The 22,742-nt window shown below is 36.3% G+C and overlaps 2 protein-coding genes across 8 annotated transcripts; one reads left to right on the top strand and one right to left on the bottom strand.

Annotated features, from left to right (window-relative positions):
• Positions 1 to 3,814: 3,814 nt before the first annotated feature.
• Positions 3,815 to 12,587, top strand: LOC116267796 (protein-tyrosine sulfotransferase-like). Its single transcript, XM_031649700.2, has 8 exons — positions 3,815 to 3,921; positions 5,073 to 5,214; positions 6,075 to 6,127; positions 6,233 to 6,298; positions 6,666 to 6,785; positions 10,049 to 10,183; positions 10,339 to 10,404; positions 11,706 to 12,587. The coding sequence occupies exons 1-7, from the start codon at positions 3,880 to 3,882 to the stop codon at positions 10,372 to 10,374; spliced, it is 594 nt and encodes a 197-aa protein (XP_031505560.2). The 5' UTR covers positions 3,815 to 3,879; the 3' UTR covers positions 10,375 to 10,404; positions 11,706 to 12,587.
• Positions 10,562 to 22,461, bottom strand: LOC116267797 (glutamyl-tRNA(Gln) amidotransferase subunit C, chloroplastic/mitochondrial). 7 transcript variants are annotated; one of them, XM_031649705.2, is made up of 7 exons: positions 22,305 to 22,461; positions 21,142 to 21,414; positions 20,872 to 20,912; positions 19,475 to 19,530; positions 15,506 to 15,560; positions 15,302 to 15,388; positions 10,562 to 10,777 (listed from the first exon to the last, which is right to left on the bottom strand). In XM_031649705.2, exons 2-6 carry the CDS (start codon positions 21,322 to 21,324, stop codon positions 15,313 to 15,315), a joined length of 411 nt encoding a protein of 136 aa, XP_031505565.1. In that variant the 5' UTR covers positions 21,325 to 21,414; positions 22,305 to 22,461; the 3' UTR covers positions 10,562 to 10,777; positions 15,302 to 15,312. The 7 variants fall into 7 exon arrangements, with proteins under 7 accessions (XP_031505565.1, XP_031505562.1, XP_031505563.1 ...); XM_031649702.2 differs by lacking the exon at positions 10,562 to 10,777 and adding an exon at positions 14,527 to 15,221; XM_031649703.2 differs by lacking the exon at positions 10,562 to 10,777 and adding an exon at positions 14,527 to 15,017.
• Positions 22,462 to 22,742: the final 281 nt, after the last annotated feature.

The following is a 22,742-nucleotide window of genomic DNA, read 5'->3' as shown; positions in this document are numbered from 1 at the left end:
TTTCCAAAAACAAACCTCTGGACAAAAGGAAACAGTTATTCTACAGTCTACAAAGTATATTCAGTGTTGGAGGTGTCCTCCTAGGTGCACATTTGAGACAAAACGTGGTGTCAAGTGCCACCAAAAGAGAGAGAGAGAGAGAGAGAGAGAGAGAGAGAGGGAGAGAGAGAGTCCCTCGATTGCAGAGAGTAGCAAGTGCAACATTCATGTTGATTGATGTACCATAATCAAGTTCATTCAAGTCTCGAAGCAGCCCTGAACTCTACGAGATCACAGAGGAAGAAGAGACGGTTTCAACCTCTCATCGATCGCCCAAAGGGAGAGGGAAAGAGAGAGAGCTGCTGATAAACGAGAAATGGAAAGAGTGAGAAAGATCATTTCAATGTAAAACTTTAAAATGCAATATAGACAACTAAAATCTAGAATGTAAAAATTCAGAGAAGTTAGTATGAGTGAATGTAAGTTGCCAAAATGAGAAACCAAACTGCCCCTCCTTCTTCAAGGTTTCGGAGTCTATAGCCCTTGGGGCACCTAAAGGTTTCACAGTTGATCACAATCATCCTTCCATATTTTGTCAACAACAAACGACGATGTAGAGAAGTACCTTCTGAATTTTTTTCCCAAAGGTGCTTCAGTGGTGAGAGCTTCACTATTTATGAAAAAGTTACATAAATTTTGTCCTTTTACAGAATGATTATTATAATAAGGTTTCACTAAATTTCTTTTTTAAGACATTAACTGGTTGTAAAGTCAAAGTTAAAAGAAATGTTGTTCATCCAAAAGGTGTGATATTCGCTGAAGGGAGCAGTTATCTTCTTATTGTAATTGCTTTTTCAAAGTTGGCATAGTTTCTATCAAGTGATTTGTGTCATAAAGTGCATTTGTTCTTTTATGTTATTCTAATTTTTTTCTTCTTCTTTTTCTGATTTTTTAATTTTTTTAAATTTTTATTTGATTTCTAAATTTCAAAGATATTTTGTAATTTGTCCAATTCACAAATGACTATGGTTCCACTTCGATTCGCAAATTCACTAAACCAATTGGCTGTTCAAAAACCTATTTTGATTAGAATAAAATGAAAAAAAATGTAGTCTTCGTGCTCTCTCTCACACGTACAAAAGAATCAAAGCATGTAATTTTTAGAACTTTTAACTTTCAAAACACTCATGGAAAGACGGATGTTCAACTTATCATTGATCTGGATACGAAGACTAAAAAGATCACCCAAGGGCCAAGGATACCATGCCACTGCTGGAGATCAGCATCATCAGCGTCCCGCTGTACTGACATCACATTCTGACAACACTTGGTGGCAAGTGTCACTGTGAGAGAGATAGTTCCGTGAAGTGCGACACTTGGTCACAAGTGTCAGAGAGAGAGAGAGAGAGAGAGAGAGATAGAGAGAGAGAGAGAGAGAGAGAGAGAGAGAGAGAGAGAGAGAGAGTTCTTTGATTGAGAGGGTGACAAGTACGATACAAGAGACGGTTTCAACCTCTCATCAATCGCGGAGAGTGAAAAAGAGAGAGATGCTGATACAACTAAATTCTAGAATGTAAAATGCAGAAAAGTTAGTATAAAAGCCTGTTTGGTAGGAGGGAAAGGGAGGGAAAGAAATGGATGGAAAGGGAGGGAAAGGAAAGAGAAGGGAAGAGAAAGGGAAGGAAAAGAAATGGAATGAAAAGAGTTATTAAAAAGGTTGTTTGGATAGAAAGGAAAGGAAAAGGAATGAAATAAAAAAAAGACTAAATAGCACATGGATTTAAAAATGGGTGAAAGAAAAGGAGGGGTAGTGTAGAAACAAAAAACTTTTTCACTTACTTTCTTTCCTTTCTTTTTCAATCCGTCCGATTTGGGAGGGGAGGGATTTACACTAAACAATCCCTCCATTTCCTTTCCTTTCCCTCCCCTTGCAACCAAACATGCTTTGCCCCTTTCCCTCCCTTTCTCTCCTTTCTAATTAGTCATCCAAACAAAGGAGTGATTGCTCAATCCCTCCCTTTCCCTCCTATCAAACAGGCCCTAATGATGACCCAAACTACCCTTTGTCCTTTAATGTTTTGGACTGCATTAGACCTAATATGGAGACAATGGACCGCCAACTTGGTGACACATAATGTTGACGGGAATGAACGTGACCCGCTTGGGGATCCCGAAGATTACGCAGTCGATTGCCCAACTGAATTACTTTTTTGCCCAACGGCCAGTAAGTTATACGTTATTGGCTTATAACAAGAAGCCATGTGTTATGGATAGGAAATGGCCAAAATGCACTCCTCAATTAAATGAAAGACTCTCTGCTCGAGAAAGACAAAAATGGCACGGGTAAAAAAAAAGTTTTAAAAGTTTTAAAAAAGGCCCTTCTTTCCCAATAGAAAGGTGAACAGCATTAATTTCGTCCCTTTCTTGGTTGTAGTGAAGAAAGAATTATTATGAGAACTTGGAACCCAACTAGCTTACAAAGTCTCAGTGGTCGTAAGTTCTCTTTCACTTCATTTCTTTACTCTTCCTCTTTTGCCTCCTCTTTTGCCTGTATTTGTTAAGAAAAGGTATGCCCCTTTCTCTGGTACCAGAAGTTCCTCTTTGAGTTCAGGTTATGCTTGAGACTCATCCAATGGATTACCCATTTTCTTTTTGGCAATGTTAAGTACGTTTTTGATCTTCTTGCAGGCTTGGAGAAAGTGAGAGAGATGGCTGGTTGGGCGGCCAAGAATTCTGTGGTGCTTCTACTGGCAGCATGTGCATATGGTAACTTGAACAAATTTTGTTCTCAACCTCTCTTTGGCTTCTAAAACATCATGAATATGCGGCTTATATATTTGGGATGATCAAAACCTTCGGCCTATCGATCGTACTGGTCGATGCATTGCATTGGGGGTTATGATTGGCCAAAGATCCGATGATTGGAGGATTTCACCTTATATATGTGTGTGTCTATGTGATTTCAACCCAACTAAATCTATTGGCAAATGGATTTTCTTTTCTGTCGCTAAAAGTACCAAAAATCATTGCTAAATATCTTCAAAAACTGTGGCCAAACAAACAGTGTTTCTATAGTAATAAAAAATCAACAGCTCTTATAGCGATAAAATTTCACTATTAGAAATTTATATTTTTAAACTACTTGAATTAAGACTTGCTTTATGTTGAACTAGTGTTTATATACATTCAAGATTCTTTATATTTTGTCTAAAATTTACTTTAACAATAATTTAAAAGTCTGGTTTTTATCTCTAACCCAAGTGTGCTCGGATATACCAGTTTATATATATATATATATATATATACCCCATACACTTATGTGTTAAACCGCTACAGAATCAACTGAACAGTTTAACTTTTTCAATATGGATGACTAAAAGAAATTCAAAAAGGAAGAGGGTGATAGGGCAGGCTTCGACTTGATTATTATTTTCGAGTTTTCAGTAAATACACTTGAACTATGGTTTTCATCCAGGTAGTATGATCAAATACTTTTCTTGTTCACCCAGTCCTTAGTTGTCATTCACTTGCTTTTGCTTTTGAGAAAAATTTTAGGTTAACATGATATCTTATGCTGCTGATTAAGAACATAAAAACTTCATTCAAGGTCTCAACTTCTAGACATAATCTCCAAAAATATGTCTCCATCCAAACACAACAATGTTAAAAGTAATCTGGAAAGGGATTATACGTCCACCATGATAAACTTGAGCTTGCTAAGTTTCTCTCACAGAGGATAACTTTTTGGACATTAACTCTAAATTCAACTACTTCTTTTCATGATATAACTACTGAAAATTCACTTGAGCTTTTCTACCCATTTGTTCATTGCTTCAGGTAGCAGGATTGACAGAGGTATCTTGTTTACAAGAGTCACATGCAATTCGCCGCTGCATAAGAATGCACCCGTCCCTCGGCAATTATGTGCTTGATGTTGCAAAGGTAAGCATTAATGAGTCAACATCACAAATTAAATAGTTCATTGTTTATGAGATCAATACACATAAATTACAACATTTTACAAGGAAAAATCATGCTTCCCAATGCAAATTTAAGGATGTCAATAGCTCAAATTTGGATTGAGTATAGCTATTACTTTTCCCTACTTATCTGTTGGATTTAAATTCAAATTAATATATTATCTCAGTTAATATATGTGTTGATTAGTTATGTTTCTGAAATTAATATGAAATTTGTCAGATTCAGTAAGAAAAAATAGGCATTAAATTAATTCTGTTTCGTAGTAAGATACAATTTTGTTACATAGTCCAAGTAGTTTCATCCATATTTGAGCCAATATAAATGCTGGTTGATATCATTAGGCAAAGTGGGGTAAGTTAATTAGAATCCAGCTGGACTGCATTATGCCCAAACATGTGAACCTTGTAATTCTTTAATTCCATACCTTTTGAACAACTGAAAAAAGTGTTTAATTAGTCTAACCCTTTAGTAAGATGGATGAACATTCAAGGGTATATGGACATTAATATATCTGATTTGGGTCAAATATCTGACGAACCATTCCAAAATAATCCTATATGGAACCAAATTTGACATCCGATTAAGAACTCAGGTCGGATCGGATTTAAGAAATGACATCTGATTGGATTCAGATTCAGGTATACATAAATGTCCACAGATTCAAATTTGGATTGGGTTCAGCTTTAAATAAATATTCTGTATGCGATGACCTTATATTTTGAAAACGGTTTGGATTTGGTTCAAAATTAGGATTCGGATTGTGAATTCGGATTTCATATTCAGATTTGAATATGACTTTTTCTCGTCTGCACTTGAATCTCAATATGCAAATATCTGAAAAGGCAGACGCAATTAAGATCGTATTGAATTCAAATCTGATCCGTGGACACCCCTACATGGGTGGTGAACAATTGATAAGAACTTAATGTGAAAGATGTCTGCATGACGTCCCCATATCGAGTCTTCATCTTGCCATTTTGTAAACAAAACTTTCCCATATGATGCCCATCCTCATAAGTCTTGTACTCAAGCTTTTTCTTATTGAAGGGTTCCTTGGTATGGGGAGAAAAGGGAAGAAAAAGACTAAACTTATTGTAACTAAAACATTTCAGAAAAGGTTGGATAAAATGTTCTTCGTTGGCCTCACTGAAAACCATAAAGAGTCAATGGAGATGTTTTCACACAGTATTGAAGCTGAGCTGCAAGCACTCTCAACAGCACCTCAAGCTAACGACGCAGCAGTCAGCGACACAGGTACAATAGCTACTAAGTAGTATACAAGTTTGACAGAAGAAAAGATTTTTTTATGATTGCATGGTACGTGCAAAAGCTATGGTTACAAATTGTCTCTTTCTAATACATCCATCAAACAACATATAATATGTACCAAAAGAATGGGGTTGAGGAAATTTGGAGAAACCACCCTGAACTCCTCAACCATTATTAGAGCTCATGAGGTATATCATAATCCTCAACCATTTTTCATGTTCTCTCTCCCTCTCTCTCTCTCTCTCTCTCTCTATATATATATATATATATATATATATATAAGGATATGCATTGGGAAGGGAGTTCCACAAAACTATATATATATAAGGATATGCATTGGGAAGGGACTTCCACAAAACTATTTTGACATAGAATCTGCCCTCATGTATTTTAAATGTCCAAGGAACACCAATCCTCATTAAATGGAAAATAATGAATAATCTAAATTCTTATCAAATGGATAGTAAAGAATAATCTATCTGCATAGTTCATTGGAGATAATATACCAATGGGGTTTTTTTTTTAAATTAGAACACCAAGTACTTTTTGAACAACTCATGTTTAATTCATTTTGACATAGAGATAGCCCTCATTTGTGTAGTTCAATTGAGATTATGCACCAATGTGAATTTTTTATGAATTTGAATATTGAGTACTTTTGAACAACTTATGTTTGATTCATTTTTGTTACATAAAAAACAATAAGGTGATTTCATTGCAATGGTCATCTAAGAAAAAGGAACGGTTTCTTAGGCCCTCATACTTGGGGAACCCTCTGGAAAACTAGGTATATGATTGAGTGAGTTATAAAAAGCTGAATTTTGTGCTTGTGATTTTTGTTACAGAAATAAACTATTCACTTATTGATGTTGAGAATGAAAAGTTACTTCTCCAACAGGTAAAATATATATGCCCGCAAATTAGATAATAAGCTTTATTTTGTTTATGCTACGTGAAAGTAATATTTATAGGCTAACAAAGTTTCCACCTTATTGTGTTCTAGAATGTCTTCACCCCAGAATTTCGACAAGAGTTTCTCTTAGGGAATCCGAAAATGTCAAATGGGAATGTAAGTATATGTGTTTGTGTGTGTACTTTAAGCTAGAATTTCAATTAGGATGTGTTTGATAGCGTTGGATCTCAAATCCGAGGTTGATCTGAAATCCTGTTTGTGTGAGGCCCACAAAACAAACAAACATTAGATTTTAAATCTAAAGAAAAATACAGATTTGAGATCTTCAATACATGGCTAAAACCTCAAATTTAAGATTTTTAGTTATTTCAAATCACCTTAGATCTCATATCACAAGGAAATAGATGCCCCCTTAAAGTTACATAAAATACAAAATAAGAAAACAAAGAAAGTTAAAGAGACAACCTCTCAAATGTACAAATTTTTATTACTTACTAAGCCAAATGTGTTTTATATATAGCAGATGACTGTTGAAAACATGATGGAGGCTTATGATGCATGTGCACTGAGACTACAAGAACTTTGGACTTTCCAAGAGACACATTTTTTCAAAGAAGTTCATCCTATCAAATTCTCAAAGAAGGTAAGTATGTGTGGAAAACTTTTATAGCTAAAGGGAAAATCAACTTGCAAACTCTCATGGAAGGATTAGTGCAAACTTAATGCTAAAAGCTCGTAGGTGATGAGACCCCTTAGGTTTGGGAATAGTAACATTATGGTATTGTCTCAATACTCCTCACCAACAAAATTGTTAGATTCATTAGACAATTTAAAAAGTGTTTTATAAATCTTCCTTATTTTGTGAGGCAGATCTAATCCTATTGGATCTGGCATTACTGGATCTATTCTAATCGGATTCAAACTTGATCTCAAACTTGAATTTTTAAGACTAGACTAAGATACATTCAGATCTGACATTTACATGTAATCTGGTTGGGTCTTGATATGTTGGAAACGTAGGTTCAGCCTCAGCTACAAAACTACATCCTCAATCTTATTTCAATTATCATATGGGTCCTAGTTCCTTTAGGGGCCATTTGGCAAATAAAATACTTTGTGAATGTTTCATGAATCTATCCTAAAGATTAGAGTTTATTCATGGATACATAGCTCTAATCTTTCATGAATCTACTCAAAATTTTGTGATAGATTCATGGAACACTCACAGAGTATTCCAATTGTCAAATGACTCCTTAAAAACTGTTTAAAAGTAGTCACATTATATTATTGTCCCATGCACCTAATATAAAAGTTGGTTAGATTCCTCGGACACTAAAATGTTCCATGAATCTAACCCATTTTTTGAGGTAGACTTATCAATATATTACTGATGTCAAACAGTCCCTTAATGTATACCACTAAATCAGTTCTATGTTAGGTTACTACTACTTGGCTTAGCAAAAGTAGTAGCCATGCTCACTAGTCCACCTTGTACCCAGCTTCAGTATGTATTTTTTTACCTTTTTAAAAGTTGTGCCATGTTTTTAGATATTGATACATCTCAATGTGATATACCATCTCAATGTGGTAGGCCAACAGTGGAAGCGGAGATGAAATTGTGCAAGGCATGTTTTTGCATATTGATACATCTTTTTATGGAGTGCTGCAAAAAGTGAATAAATTTACATTATGATGTAACTATCTTTTGTCTCAAATTTGTATTCTTGAGATGACCTTTTGAATTCGGCAAACACTTTTGCCATGAGAACTGAATTTGAATTATTTTATAGTATAATTTGTTAAGAAGTTCAAGAATTTAAAATTTTTTACATTTTGTAAACTGTAAAAGTTCATCAGCACACTTAAAGCGAACTATCAAAGGAGTGCTCAGATTTTTAACCATGCACGCAGGGCTTTTTTATGGTTAAAATTGTAGAAAATCATTTGAAAACTGATTTCTACATTTTCCATAATTGCACATGAATTAATAGCATTGTGTTTTTGTAGGACCTTGCTCAACAAACTTTTAAAAGATAATCTCACAAAGTTACATTGTACTCCATCTATTTTCACTCAACTATTTTTTTATAAATCATAAAAGATTAAGAAAAACATCAACAATTGCCAAACCCTTTTACAATTATGTTCATATTTTGCAATTTATATTGTTGGCATTGAGGATCAGGTTTTCTTGTTCACCACAATTTATTGTTTGAGCACTCTTAAAGAGAGTTGAGTGCCTTTTTTTTTTTCTTTGAGAGGTGTGTTTTTTTTAGTTTTACCATCCCTATTTGTTTTTTATCCTTCTCATTTTGTTTTGACAAGGAAGTCTTTTTTTTAAGACTTTTCATCACAAAATTGTATGTTAAGGTTCTCTAGGTTTTTCTTTTTTTTTTTTGGAAGGGGATGGAGGGATGCCCTTAAGAGGTCGAAATCTCTCTTCTCCCCCCGCGCTTAAGGTGTAGGGCTGTTTTAGAACCTCGGTGAGAAGTGGAACATCTGTCAACTAGAGTATTTTATATCCACCATTACAGTCCAGATTATTAGCACCCATAAGAATTGAATCGGTGACCAAACTTTCATTAACCTACCAGCCCGAGCTATTATGCTACGCCCCTCAGGGCCTAGGTTTCCTTTTGGAAAACAAAGACTTTGTAATTTGTACCTGAGATAGCCCAAAACATGATATCTACATAGGGTCTTGTTTTCCAATTGGTGACTCTAACAGAGGCATCTCAAATAGCTCCATGGGTTTCGACAGAGGTCAGACTAGCATCCAGTTTTTTGTTTGATCTCCATGGGCGTCAACCCCTTGTGCAAACAAAAACAGCCACGAAACTCTTGGCCGAGGGAAATGAGAGGCGTTCACTTTTCTTTCCTTTACAAACAAAATGCCTCTTGAGTCTACTTTGTCCTGGAGATATTCATCAATTTTTTTTATCTAGATTTGTTTATGCATATGAGTCACTATCTTGAAAAAAAAATGACGAAATTGAGAAAGAAAGTGTGGGTCAATCTTTTGTGAATTAGGGCCCTTTCAAACAAATCATGTGCAGATTGTCTTCATTCACCTCTCTAATTGCATTCTTCTTTTGTTTGCATTCTTCTTTTGTAAGATCATTTGTTATGTTTATCATGTGGCAAATTATTGAAATTATATTTTGTCAAGGCATTCCTTGTGATCAACCTCACAAATTAATTAGACGGTAGAAATGATTATAAGTACATATATGTACTTTCACCATTAATCTTGAGTTTGAAATAGTTGGGAAATACACCAACTTGATGTGAAGGAAAGGAAAATTCTAAAAACTTAAGTTCTTGCTAGGCTAAATTGTCTTGATTATTGAACCAAGAATTTGTTACTTTATCACGATAAAGCTTAGATGCCTTGGGATGACGTGTTACTCATAGTCCTAACTGGCTAGCAATTTCATGTAGAGGGTTCCATGGCTGACTAGACATGACTCACAGAAAATCTTTAATGATGTTTGATTGTCTAATGTCCATCAGTGTCACTAACCAAGTGTCAGTGGTAGAAAATCAATGATGGTCTGGTAGAAAATCAATGATGGTCCCCAACCGTTAGTAAAGATGTTCTCCAAGAATACTACTTACTGATGCAGTATCATTGTCACAAAGTCCAATTCAATATGTTGATCCCATCATCACAAATGAGGTTTGTTTCTTATAGGTGTATATTTCGTCACAAAATGAATTACACATGCTCCTTTAATTGTCGGTCCCATTGATGCCAAATTATTGTTAGTAAATCCCATTTGTGATGTTTTTTTTTAATGTCACAGATTCCACCCATTTCTTGTGTGATTGTGTAATTGACGTTTTCATAGTGGTTAAAAGTTAAGTAGCATATATTCAATTTTTTGAATTTGTTTGATTTTGTAGGCACGAAAACAAATCCAAGATAGTGTCATCCAACAGATTTTGTTGTTTAACAATCTTGACATAGAGCTTCATAAGGATGCCGATGTCATTTTCAAACAACAGCAGGAACATTTCAGAGAAAGATGTAGCAAAGTGGTGTGTATTCTTTTCCAATGCAAACCTACTGCCTACAATTTTATTGCAAGTGGTCTGTATACCTTTGGTTTTGCAATTTGCAAAATAGAGAAATATATTAGGTTCATCCCATATTAGAATGTTCATTGAATTGTTCATTTGTTTTGCATTTTCAGGTGAATGCGGTTTCTCACCACCCGATAGAAGACTGAAGTCCTCACCCAACCCCTCATTCCCCTAAGGTACATGACCTACTTTAAGTACCTCGATGTGTTTTTCCTATCGCACTTCAGTTTATGGGTCGGTGGCCTCCTTTTACAACTTAGAGAATTGACATCCCAAGGATTTGAAATGACGTGTATTTCAAGTTTTATGAAGTATAAAGTTAAAAACAGCCACTTAAAAAAAGGTATTTGTTTTTTGTCATCTATATTTCAGCTAAGTTCAACAAAAGTGCATAATGTGACATGCAAAAATTATTCTTAGGAATATCATGGGGTCTTGCATTCATTATGTTATGGTTACTCAAAGCAAGTGAGGAAATTACATTGTAGTATAGAAAAACTCATTTACCACTCATGAGTCTCACTCCAATGAAGAGGCAGCATGATTATACTGCAAGAAGTAACATATTGCATGAGACAATTGAGGTTATTAGCAAAATTAAGCTGCAAAAGCAACAATGGAGTTAGAAATTTCTAGATAAAGGGCACTTTATTTTATGCTTCAAACTTTTAAGAGGCACTCATATGTAAAATTAGTAAAAAAAATGAAGATCAATAGGTAAACAAAACCAATTTTTATGGGTTGATGTGGCCAGGTGCCCCAAATAGCCACGACGTGGCCCCCCAATGTGCTAAATCTAGGCCACATATATTATACGATCTTTGAGGTTGACACCACATTTTTTGGCATAACAACCTTTTGAGCTTTTCATGTAAGCTTCCATTTTACACCCAAAAAAAAAAAGGCTAGGAATAAAGACGATGAAATACTTAACCCTCATTATAAACCATTGAAGATTCTTCACAAACTTCAATGTAGGACTAAACTCTAAAAGTGGAGTGTTACAATCCACCCTCCTTAAAATACACGCGTCTGTGTGTGTGGGACCCCAGGTCTAAGTGTTGAACCATACTTTGATACTACTATAATGACCCACTTGGCATATTTCAATCCACCCTCAAATAGCTTCTGTTCTAATCTAAAAAACCCTAGGAATTAAGATAACCAATCATTTAGCTACCTCCTTTATAAGCACTTAAAAATTTCACACAATCTTACATACAAGACTAAACTCTAAAAGTGGGGCATCACATTTCATATCTCAAAAATCATCCACACCCACCCACAGTCACACAATATCAAAATGCCTTTTCTTTTAAGTTTACTTAGTGCATTAGATTTTTTCTTATAAAAAACAAAACGTTCGTGCAATATTCCATTATCTTCATTGAGAGGTTAAATTTTTAAAGAGTTGTATTGTTGTTCTATAGTCCAAACACTAACAAAAGTGCAACTATCATCTTACTGATTGGTGCAGGTGAGCCAAAAGGTTAGTAGCTTGAGCAATTGGTTGTCTAAAAAGGTTGTTCTTGCTATCTTAGCACTTCTATGCATTCTTGCTCTCCTCCTAAATGCACAACGGGGACCCTCAAAGCTCAAGGATAATTAATCATCTTTCTACTTCAAGTACTGAAGGCCATAAGTTCCCTTCTACATCTTTTTGGCTCTTTAAGATGCTTAAGGTCTCAGGTCTAATGACCAGTATTGGAACCTGTATGGAACCTTTTATAATAATGTTCACTAAATTTTGAACTTCAAACTATATATTAGAGGAGTAATGGAACATTGAACTCTGAATTTCCTCTAGAATTTGTTTTTTCTCTTCCAAGAAGCACATTGTGATGTTCAAGATCCCCTTCTTTCTTCAGTAGTATTGAAGCAAAAGAATGCAAAGAATTTGATGGCACAAAAGGAAATGACTACGGAAAATAAGACTTGCACAAAAAATTTGATTCGTATGGCTCTATCTAAAATCTAGGAGAGATCATTTTGTCATTGTCAAGGAACCAGAGACTTGATGCTACCCCACACACACAACAAAATTTCCTGGTTAGATCCCTTCAGACAACCTAAACTAACAACTACAGGTTGTTATAGGCCAAGCTATGTCACATAAGAACAGGGTGCAGATGCGGGTGCAGATGCTGCATTTTCTAAAAAAATATGGGTCCGAGTGTGGCAACGCCATAAGCATAGTTACATCTATATAATAAATACAGTTGTTTAGAAACAATGAAACTAGTAATAAAGTTGCTCATAAGTAATAAAAATAGCAATCGATGATTAACAAACTATGATTTATCAATGATTCAGGGATAAAGAAAGCAATTTATTTATTGCCGAACCCAACATGACTCGGTTGCGGCAACCTTCTTGAAAAATCCATCTTAGTGGTCAAGCGTGTGTCATTAACAAATTACGCTTCACAAGGGATTTCAGGATAACCAAACTACCAAGAACCTCATATTTGACCTATTAACCTTGTAAGATTGACCAGAACCAATTGACAGGTTCAGTTATTTTTAATGTTGAAGAACTTACATTACATTAATTCCTTACATCTACTATTTGTTGTCTGGAACAACTTCTACTAGTTTTACCAAACATATTTAAAAAATTATTAATTCGTATGTATCGTAAGCAACAAAGTGGACACTTAATGAACCGTCCAATTGTTTTCTTGCAATAAATATTATATTTCCTAGCATACATTTATACCTTTCTTTAGATTTTCTTGTTTGCGATATGTTACTTGTCACACGGGTACAGATGCGAGTGTGGAGCAATCTCAAAAATTCATGAGCGCACGGACACGGCCATGTATTGACAGACCTTAATGAAAATTGCATTATCATGTTTAAAATTGATAAGTTATAAATTATAAAAGACCGATTAAATTGACTAATAAAATACGAAGAAACGTTTGAAATGAAATAAATGACACAAAAAACCCCAAATTCGGGAGAAAGTTGGACTTGGTCAATTTTGACCAGGTCGCCTCAGGTGCGCGTTCACCGTGCCCGACATAGTCAGGTTACTCAGACATATCCATACAAGCAATATATGAACGAGTTTGATGTTGAAATTGAGGCTGTTGATACTTCTCCAATTCCAGGGCGATAGTCCAAATGTATGTTAATGCAAGAAAAGCACAAAAAACTAAGTATCACAATCTTTTCAACCGAGTTACTGTCAGCTTGAAGCACATTCCTGATAGCTTTACATTGCATTCGGTTCCCCCAAAGGCACGACGTGATCACCTATGATGCCTCCTATCTATATAGAAGTTCTTTGCTATTTTATGTGATAATTCACAGATAAATTTATGTACCCAGTGGCTTCACCCAACCATTATCTACAAGCCTCTCTCTCTCTCTCATTTGCTGGTATTACCATCAAGAATGTTGAACATGGTATTAAGGATGCCATTATAGAAGTTAAGTGGACCGGTCCTTGTCCCTCCCTCTTCTCTCTCTCTCTCTCTCTCTCTCTCTCTCTCTCTCTCTCTATATATATATATATATATATATATATATATATATATATATATATATCAATGCATAAAAATCAATGGAATTGCTTTTTTATCAGTGCCATCGGCCCAAGCAGCCAACTTAGCAAGAGAAGAGAGTTCATCATCTTTAAATTCATAGGTTTCGTGTGGCATCGGGGAGAACATTTTCTGCGTTATGCTGTAACACCAAAAACAGTGTTCCCACAGTCTAAACCTGAGGCATATTGGTCATTTTACTGGACATGTTTCGAACCCTTATGATGGGAGAGCCTTCCATTTGGTAAGAAAATGTATTTCAACCATTTCCAGCCAATAATATACTGTCCCTTATTATTTATGGACCATAACAAATAACCTGCTCCGGGCATCAGTGGCTTATATTATTTTGGTCGTCTTAGAATGGCAAACAGCCCAAGGTTCTATGACAACCTATGTATTTCAGAAAACCTCCCTTTTCCAAATTTTATCCATGGTGTATTGGAGAGAGAGAGAGTGAGGACTAGCACAACTAAGACGCTGATTATGAGTTCATGCTTAATTTTTCTTTTTCTACGGCCTAAACACTGCAGTTCTTGTGAAAGCTATTAGGGTTCAAAAGACTTTAGTGTCTTCCACTGTTGAGGAGATGATAAATTCTCCAGTTTAAACCAGTGTAGCCAGGACTTGAGAGTAGCTTTTAAAAGAGGGAGCGAGAGTGTGAGTGGGAACTTCTCAGGCTTGGTTTTGCAAATGTGCCAAGCCATACACGTTTCAACATCAATGTGCTTTTTCTGCTACCCTTGAATCTATGTGAGTATCCCCATCTTCTACATTTATTGTTTTGGCTTTGCAAGGAGCAACATCCATGCAAGTAAAGTGTAGGACAAAGAGGCTATAGAGATGTAGAACTAGAACTATTGTTCCATGTGAGACAGTACTTGATGGAAGTTCTACTTATCAATATGTAGCTTCTTTGTCAAACAACTTGTCTGTAGAACAAAGAGGCTATAGAGAAAAGAGGGAAAGGGAAAAATAGAAGGAAGTGAAGGCAAACTTCCACAGGTAACATGGTAATACATTCCTTCACCAAGGGCCATGCTTTGAAAACCAGAATTTGGAGCAGGCAGCAAGACGGCCTTCGATTTTTTTCTTAGTTGCGCCAGCTACCACTGTTGAGCATCATAATCTTTGCTCAACTAGAGAACGGCCTTTTCCAATGAAAAATCAGTCCTGCATCTGAATCAAGTGTCTAGAAGTCGTGTTTCTGACATCCTAAGAAAATCATGTGACTACTGCCTGCTAATTTATGTTCAGATGACATAAGGGGCAGCAAGAGGAATATAACAATCACGGCATAATGTTCAATATCTAGGATGCATTTTTTCTTTTGACCAAAATGAATCAGATACGGTGTAACACCAGTTCAGAAATCAATTAGCCAACAGGTCTACCCTGTTCTCTCTAAGGAGTAAGCATCTCCATGTGCAGAACCGAAAGCATCTTCTTCATGGGAAAAAATTACATCATGTCTTTTAAACACAAAAGCATGAAAATATGTGGACAAAATGACAAAGAATTACCTTAATCACGATCACTCCTTGTTCAATACTTTTGGAACTTTAATATATGGCTCATCATAGCTAGGAACAGATGATAACATTGATTCTCTGTCAAGAAACCAAATTGTAGAGTTTGTAAAACTAGCGTACTAATAAATGAGTCTTTTGGATCCAATATGCAGCCTCAGACATACAAAATATCTTAAGACAATTTTTACCAATCACCTGTTCTTGAAAATTTCAGGCGCATCTGGTCGCAAATTGTCATAGACATCCATATCTGCACAACATAATTCCCTAGTGAACCACACAATAGAAGTACAATAACTATTATGCATAAATGGTATGGGACAAACAGTATCCTGCTCATCAAATATAGAAATTAAAAGCATGAGTTGTGAATCAAGCTTGTCAGTTTATGATTGCTCCTTTATGTTGCTTTCAAACTTGAAAAGTTCACAAAACATCGAGGGAACTAACAATGAGGCATTAGCATGTAAAGTTTTTTTCTCATTTTACTGTTTATTTGAAGGCAAGCTAGGTGCTGTCCTCTGTCACACGGGTACTCCGCACGGTACCGGTACGACACCGGTACGGGTACGCTACTGGGTGCGGCAGTGGTGTGGTGTTGACTGCACCGGGTACGGTCAACGTACCAAAGGCCATTTTCGACCTTTTTCGGACTCGGTCAACGTACCGAAGGCCAAATCTGTCTGCTTTTATTCTTAACGAGTTTTAGATTTTAACGTGAAATTGTTCGAAACCCTTAAGCCCAAAATTTTGTTCATCTGCTTTCTTCTTCGTCTTCTCTCATGCACAGCGGACGATCAACCACGCACGGCGGCTGGCGACCACGCACTGCGACGGCAGGCGGACAACCACTGCAGGCGACGGCAGGTGGCGACAGCGGGTATTTGCTTGTTTTTTCTTCTTTTTCGTTCGTCTACTTTCTTCTTCATCTTCATTCACCGGCGATCGGCGACGGCAGGCGGACGTTCTCCGGCGACGGCAGGTGGTGATTCTCAGGCGGACATCTGTTTTCTTCTTCATCTCTTTTTTGTTCGTCTCTTTTTTCTGTTCCCTGTTTTTTCTGCCCTCTTTTTTGTTCGTCACATTTTGAACGACTAACATTTTTGTTCGTCTGCTTTCTTGTTCACGTTTTTTCTGCCCTCTGTTTTGTTCGTCACATTTCCACTTCCATCTTTGTTTGTGCTTCAGCTCAGTTGAGCAGCAAATTTGCGTTTAGCTTTTGGATACAATTCGTGTCTTGTTTTCTGAAATGTGTTGATTTCTTGCTAGGTGTTTTTCATATAAGTTGTAATGGCTGATAAAGGAAAAGAAACGGTGCCTACAAGTGGAAGTGGAAATGTAGCAAGCAGCAGTAGTAGTGTTAATACCGCTGCAGTAGAGAAGGATAATCCATCTCAGTCTCTTTGGTGCTATGTGAAAAAACTAGGAAAAGGACCAGGTGGTGGTGGGAATGTAATTTTTTCTTGCAAATTTTGTAATATGATATTCACTGGCTCATATACACGTTGCAAGGCACATTTGTTGCATATCTCAGGCATTGGAATTAGACCATGCCCAAAAGTTACCAACGAGGAGATTAAGATATTCAAAAAAGAACAGGATACAGCTGAGACGAAGAAATCTTGAGCCAATTTGTTCCCCTTTATGCTATTGAAGAAGATGAAGATACTTAAAAGAAAAGAAAAAAGAACGTGACGATTGGAGCTACCAAAACATTAGCACAAGCATTCAAAAATATGGGAAGGGTAGAGATGGATAGAAGGATCGGAAGGTTCTTTTTTGCAAGTTCACTTCCTTTTAATGTAGCCAGAAGTCCTTATTGGAAAGATGTTGTTACAGGTTTGGCTAATTGTAATTTGAGTGGTCATGTACCCCCGAGTTCAGAGAAGTTGAGAACAATAATTATTCCAGAAGAAAAGGAAAACATTGAAAAATTATTAGAGAAGAAATTTTCTTGGATACAATATGGAGTATCCATTGTTTCTGACGAGTGGACTGATATACAAAGGCAGCCACTTTGATTATTCGCTTGATGGACCAATCTTCTTGAAATGTGTTGATGCATCTGGGGAGTATAAAGATGTCAAGTATTTAAAAGGGATATTCATAAAAGTCATCAAAGAAGTGGGTGAAGATAATGTTGTGCAAATAATTACTGATAATGCTCAAGTTTGCCAACGAGCAGGGATGAATTTGGCAAGTGATCCCAAGTATAATCACATATTCTGAACTCCTTGTGTGGCACACAGTATAAATCTAGCACTTAAAAGTATTTGCAACCCATCAAAAGATGATCCAAATGTCGGTTTGTTGTGTTCATGGATTGAGGAGCTTGAGCATGATGTTAGAACTTAGAAACATCAGAAATTTTGTTGTAAACCACAACAATGTTCATGCTATATTTAATAGGCATTCTGATTTGAAATTGTTGAAGGTAGCATAGACTCGTTTTGCATCCATTATTGTAATGAGAAAAAGAAGAAAGTAGGTGAAACATGCATTAACATTTATGGTGACTAACAATGATTGGGAGTTTTATTGGAGTGATGACATTGTGAAGGCTCAAGAAATTAAAAAATGTATTTTACATGATGAATGGTGGGATAAAGTTACATAATTTCTGTAGTTTACAGAGCCTATTTAGCTGATGCTGAGAGAATTTGATAAAGAAGGGCCCATGCTTCATAAAGTTTATGATATGTAGGATAACATGATTGAAAAAATTCAAAACATCACTTTTAGACATGAGAAAAAGAATGTTGCACTTGACGATTCTGAGTTTTTTTATCATGTGCATAAAATTTTAGTAAGAAGATGAAACAGAAGCAATAACCCTTTGCATTGTATGGCACACTCCTTAAATCCCAAAATTATGGGCAAACATGGTTGGCAGGAGGTACTGGTCGTGTTCCTCCTAATTGAGATCCTGAAATATTAAAAAATAGGGAGATATGTTTGGGAAGACTATATTCTAATTCTCATCGGTTGAAGATAATTAATTCTGAGTTTGCAAGCTTCTCTGGTGGAAGAAATGATTCAATACAAGCTGCAATGGCAAGAGATGAAGAAGATCATGTTAATTGGTGGTTGTGTTTTGGAGCATCGACACCAAATCTCCAACAACTTGCATTGAAGTTATTATCTCAACCTGCAACCTCTTCATGTTGTGAAAAAAATTGGAGCACCTATTCTCAAATTCACAACATCAAGAGAAATAAACTAACTAGTAAGCGAGTAGATGTCCACTCCAACCTACGCTTACTTTCAAGTACTTCAGATGATTACAGGTATTTCTTTCTTTTTGTATCTTTGATATGTATACATATAATATATTATGTTGGTCGTTTAAAGTTAATATTAACTTAAATCATATTTTGATTTTGTTGCAACTTGCAGTTCAGGATCATCCAAGTATTGGGATGTTAATCCAAAGGACATTGACGTGGACCTTGAAGGAGAACATGATTTGCATGCTCTTAATATGGATCTTACAGAACCTGTGGTTCCTTCTAATCTTGATGATGCGACTGAGGAGAATGATAATCAAGAAAGCTGATGTATTTTGAATGTTAATTATGTGACTGAGGAGAATGAGAATCAAGACTGATAAATTTTGGAATATGAATTATGATTTATGAATATGTTATTTTGTTTGTAATGTGCGAATATGTGATTCTGTTTGAAATTTTTTGATATATATATGTATATGTGCATGTGTGTGTACTGCCGTACCCCCGCACCCAAGTTTTTTAAAAATGGTCCGTACCCGTACCTATGTGACAGGTGCTGTCATGTTAAAGTCTACATAAGAGATCAGATAATACACAATTCAGAACACAACTACAAAATTAATTTTACAAAGACAACTACATCACCATGTTCTGTAGGTGTGTGAGAGAGAGAAGGAGGGGTACAGAAAAGAAAATTCCAAAAAATCAAAGGGCAAAACATAATTCAGAACACCATCAAAAAACCTAGTTTTACAAAGACAACTCTGTCTCTATGTTGTACGTGTATAATAAGCGCAGGTTATGCGAATTTAGCATATTATGCAAATAAGAAGTGCAATATGTGTCGCTGATGCTGACGACTAAGAATATTATCCAAATAAAGGCATCAAAACACATGCAAAATATTTATGTGGCTAGAAATTTTGATAATCACCAGCTCTAAGTGCAGGTTCAACACTTTCAAGGTCAACAGCTTGAAGCTGCCCAAACCTGTGATTAAAGAGGGAATTAAAGATTATGTCACACAACTATTAAAAACATTGATACGCCACAAGACTTCACAATTATGCCAATCAAATAATTAGCAGGAGACCCATTTGATAAGTGTCGTCATTTAGGAAATAGAGAGGTCTCATGAACCACCAGTTATCAATCAGTGTCAGGAAAGCCTCACTTTAATTAGAATTACATATGACTAACATGATCAACTAAAAAGGACAATATCTAGGACAAGGAAGACGACAGAAGAAACAAATACAGTGTTGGAGAAGTGAGAAAAGCTGCTGATTTTGCACAAGAAAAAGATAGCAAAGTAACCAGGTATGAGCCAATAAGCAAGAAGAAACCTCTAGATATTAAGCTGAGGATCCGTTACAGAATGCCAATGCTAACTTGTCAAGCATCCCTTTTCACATGTGAGTAAGACCTAATTTTATTTGTATCACTAGTATTTACCAACTAATATCCAGAAGAACACCAAATTTTTTTCGTTCTCCATCACCAGGAATAGTGAGTCTCAAAGACTGAGATACATATGACTCAAGTGCAGTGAATAATTTTAAGAACATCCCATTCATGTGATACATGTATGCAAATGTTAAAAGCATAATATAACTGACTGATCTACCTACTGACTTAGTTATAGGTTCAAACAAAAAACAAACTTAAGAGGCTATTCCAGTGACTACAAGCAATTCTTGATCTTCTAGCAAATACTTTAGATCAATTGACCATGATTTAAAGAAACATGCCATATACACTGTAAAAGACAAAAAGATAGCCACTTGAACCAAATACAGAAGCTTGTGACAATCTATGAGGGGATTTCAGGCATGTTAATAACTTTTAAGTATACTCTGTCAATTTCTTAAATATCTTTTTTCAGAATAATTCCTAACATCGCAAGGTTAGACTTGCTTTTTATCCTTGAATTTTGACAGCAGAAAACAAGAATAATTGTTCTGCTCGTATTTCTCTTGGTTATCCTGTACAAATAGCATTAGACTATCCTAATTACAGACAAAATGACAATTGCAATCAATTCCTCCATAATCCAGCCAGTGATCCTTGAACAGGATCATCTATAAAGGATAGATATTTACATATTAAAAATGGCTAATATTTTGGGAAAAAATGGAAATGGCATAAAAATAGCATTACTAAAGATCAAATTCTCAGAATTTATGTATAAGACAACAATATATGGCAATATCATCCCCAGCAGCCCAGTCGTTCAACCGACAACATGCAATACTAAAAGTTGCCAACCAAAACAACAATAAACGAAAGAAAAGAGCCACTAAGATACATGACTCTTCACAAGCTACATACCAGTCTACGACTTGCCTAATTTTGGGTGTGAATTGCTCAACCTGTGAATTCCAAAATGAAACAGCAAAAAAAAAGAAAAAAAGTAAGAAGAGAAATATCGGAAATGTGCTTATGACCAGCAACTAAAGCTCTGCTGCCCCATTCATTCGATTGTTTGAATTCCCTCCCATGCTGTTTGTTCCTGTTGCTCCAGTGTCACGATCAAGGATAGCAAGAATGTGCAAGAACGGAAGGCAGAAGAACCGAAGAAGTAAGGAGCAAGGGCATTGCCTCTTCTGAAGTGAGCACAATTCGGGCACTTTCTGCTAATTTAGCAACATCGGGAGGTGGAACAGATGTGGAAGCGAACATGGCGACGAAACTTGAACGACAAGGAGGGTATGAAAATGGAGAGAGGTAGTGTCGAGTAGTACTGAAGGAGAACAAGGAGCGGTGGAGAGCCTGCGCTGCCATCCAGGTGACTTGCGGAGCTAGAAAATGTAGAAGACAACGAAAAAGGAGAATGACGATGACCCACTGCCAACCGGAAAATGCTGCTATGTCCTGCGTCACAGTAATAAGCTCACTTTAAGGCCTAATCTCCACCCAAATATGCATCCTAGCCCAATTCGCAGCTAATGAAGAATTTCTTTCAACTGAGCTAACATGGAATGAATCTTAGGCATAATTTTCATAATCATATCATCCGATGAACATCAACTTTGATGGCATTTTGCACTAATTATTTGCACATTCTCGATTAGATCAATCACAAATGACAATATCAAAGTCGCAGCTGTGAATGGTAAATAAGTTTATCACTAATCAAGGAACACTAAGCACTTGAAGAGAAAGAACATGAAAATTTTGGGATCCTTTTCATTTCATGGCGCATAAAATTTGTAAAGACGGGTACCTCAACGTTGCAAGGTGCCCTTCATCATGTAGGGGGGCGACGGAAGAAGCAACGGTGCTAAAGGAAGGCGAACAAGAGCAAATGAGAATGCCGATTCCAGTAGCTACGACGATTCTCGACCTTGAAAACCAAAACACGAACTCATTCCCAAACCTAATCTATGGTGAATTCCGTAGTACCTTCCTCTCCTAACTTCAGTCGAAACATAATTTTAGCTTTTCCTAATTACCATAAAAGAAAGACGTGCATTCAAAAAAAAAAGCAGGGTTTATCTGCTGGATTTCGACCCGTCACCATCCTGCATTCTATGTTACTCATTCTAAACCTTAATCACTAGGAAATCCGCAAAAAAAGCAACCATATGTGTCCCATAAAATATTCTAAAACCCAAAGAGGACCTTGATTCAAAAACCCCCAATCTCACTAAGCAGAATTTAAAATTCTCTATCATGATTTCTAGAAAACACTATCCGTGCAACCAAATTAAAAGAAAGATTAAGAATTAAAGAGACAACTAAAATGGAGATTGCGTCTTTACCTTTCCGCCAATTTTTCTCCTTCTTCCCTCTCTCTCTCTCTCTCTCGTCGTCCCCCCGTCCCCCACTGTGCCCCTTGATGTCTCTCTCGCTCTGGCTCTCTTCTCTACCGTTCTTTCTTACCCTCAGCCACTCAATTTCTCACTCCCTCTTGTTGTCCCTGTTCATACGAAGATAAGGAATAACAGAGGGGTTCGACGCCGTTAAATGTTTTTTAAAAAACTCGAAATGGACCCATCAATTTTGCAAAAAGTTTCCGAAAACGACTTCTTTTTTCGGAATTTAGCCCCTTAAAGCAAAAGCGAGGGGCGTACTGATACGAGCCTTAGTCCGAGTAGGCCTAACCAAGGCCAAAGGCACGGCCACAGTGAGAGATCACGGCTCAATGGAATTAAACTTCGAGCCTAGAGCAAATGCAGTGGGAGGTGCGGGAGGATATG

Source organism: Nymphaea colorata, chromosome 14, assembly GCF_008831285.2.
Source record: "Nymphaea colorata isolate Beijing-Zhang1983 chromosome 14, ASM883128v2, whole genome shotgun sequence".
Taxonomy (NCBI): Eukaryota; Viridiplantae; Streptophyta; class Magnoliopsida; order Nymphaeales; family Nymphaeaceae; genus Nymphaea; species Nymphaea colorata.
This window is presented reverse-complemented; position numbering and strand designations above follow the sequence as displayed.

Coding starts and splice junctions, on each gene's coding strand:
- LOC116267796 (XM_031649700.2), top strand. CDS start 3,880: ATGCACCCGTCCCTCGGCAATTATGTGCTTGATGTTGCAAAG. Junction 3,922..5,072: donor ATGTGCTTGATGTTGCAAAG/GTAAGCATTAAT, acceptor AAAACATTTCAG/AAAAGGTTGGATAAAATGTT. Junction 6,786..10,048: donor CTATCAAATTCTCAAAGAAG/GTAAGTATGTGT, acceptor TTGATTTTGTAG/GCACGAAAACAAATCCAAGA.
- LOC116267797 (XM_031649705.2), bottom strand. CDS start 21,324: ATGGCAGCGCAGGCTCTCCACCGCTCCTTGTTCTCCTTCAGTACTACT. Junction 19,531..20,871: donor ATTAGGCAAGTCGTAGACTG/GTATGTAGCTTG, acceptor CTTTAATCACAG/GTTTGGGCAGCTTCAAGCTG. Junction 15,389..15,505: donor CCTGAAATTTTCAAGAACAG/GTGATTGGTAAA, acceptor GTTTCTTGACAG/AGAATCAATGTTATCATCTG.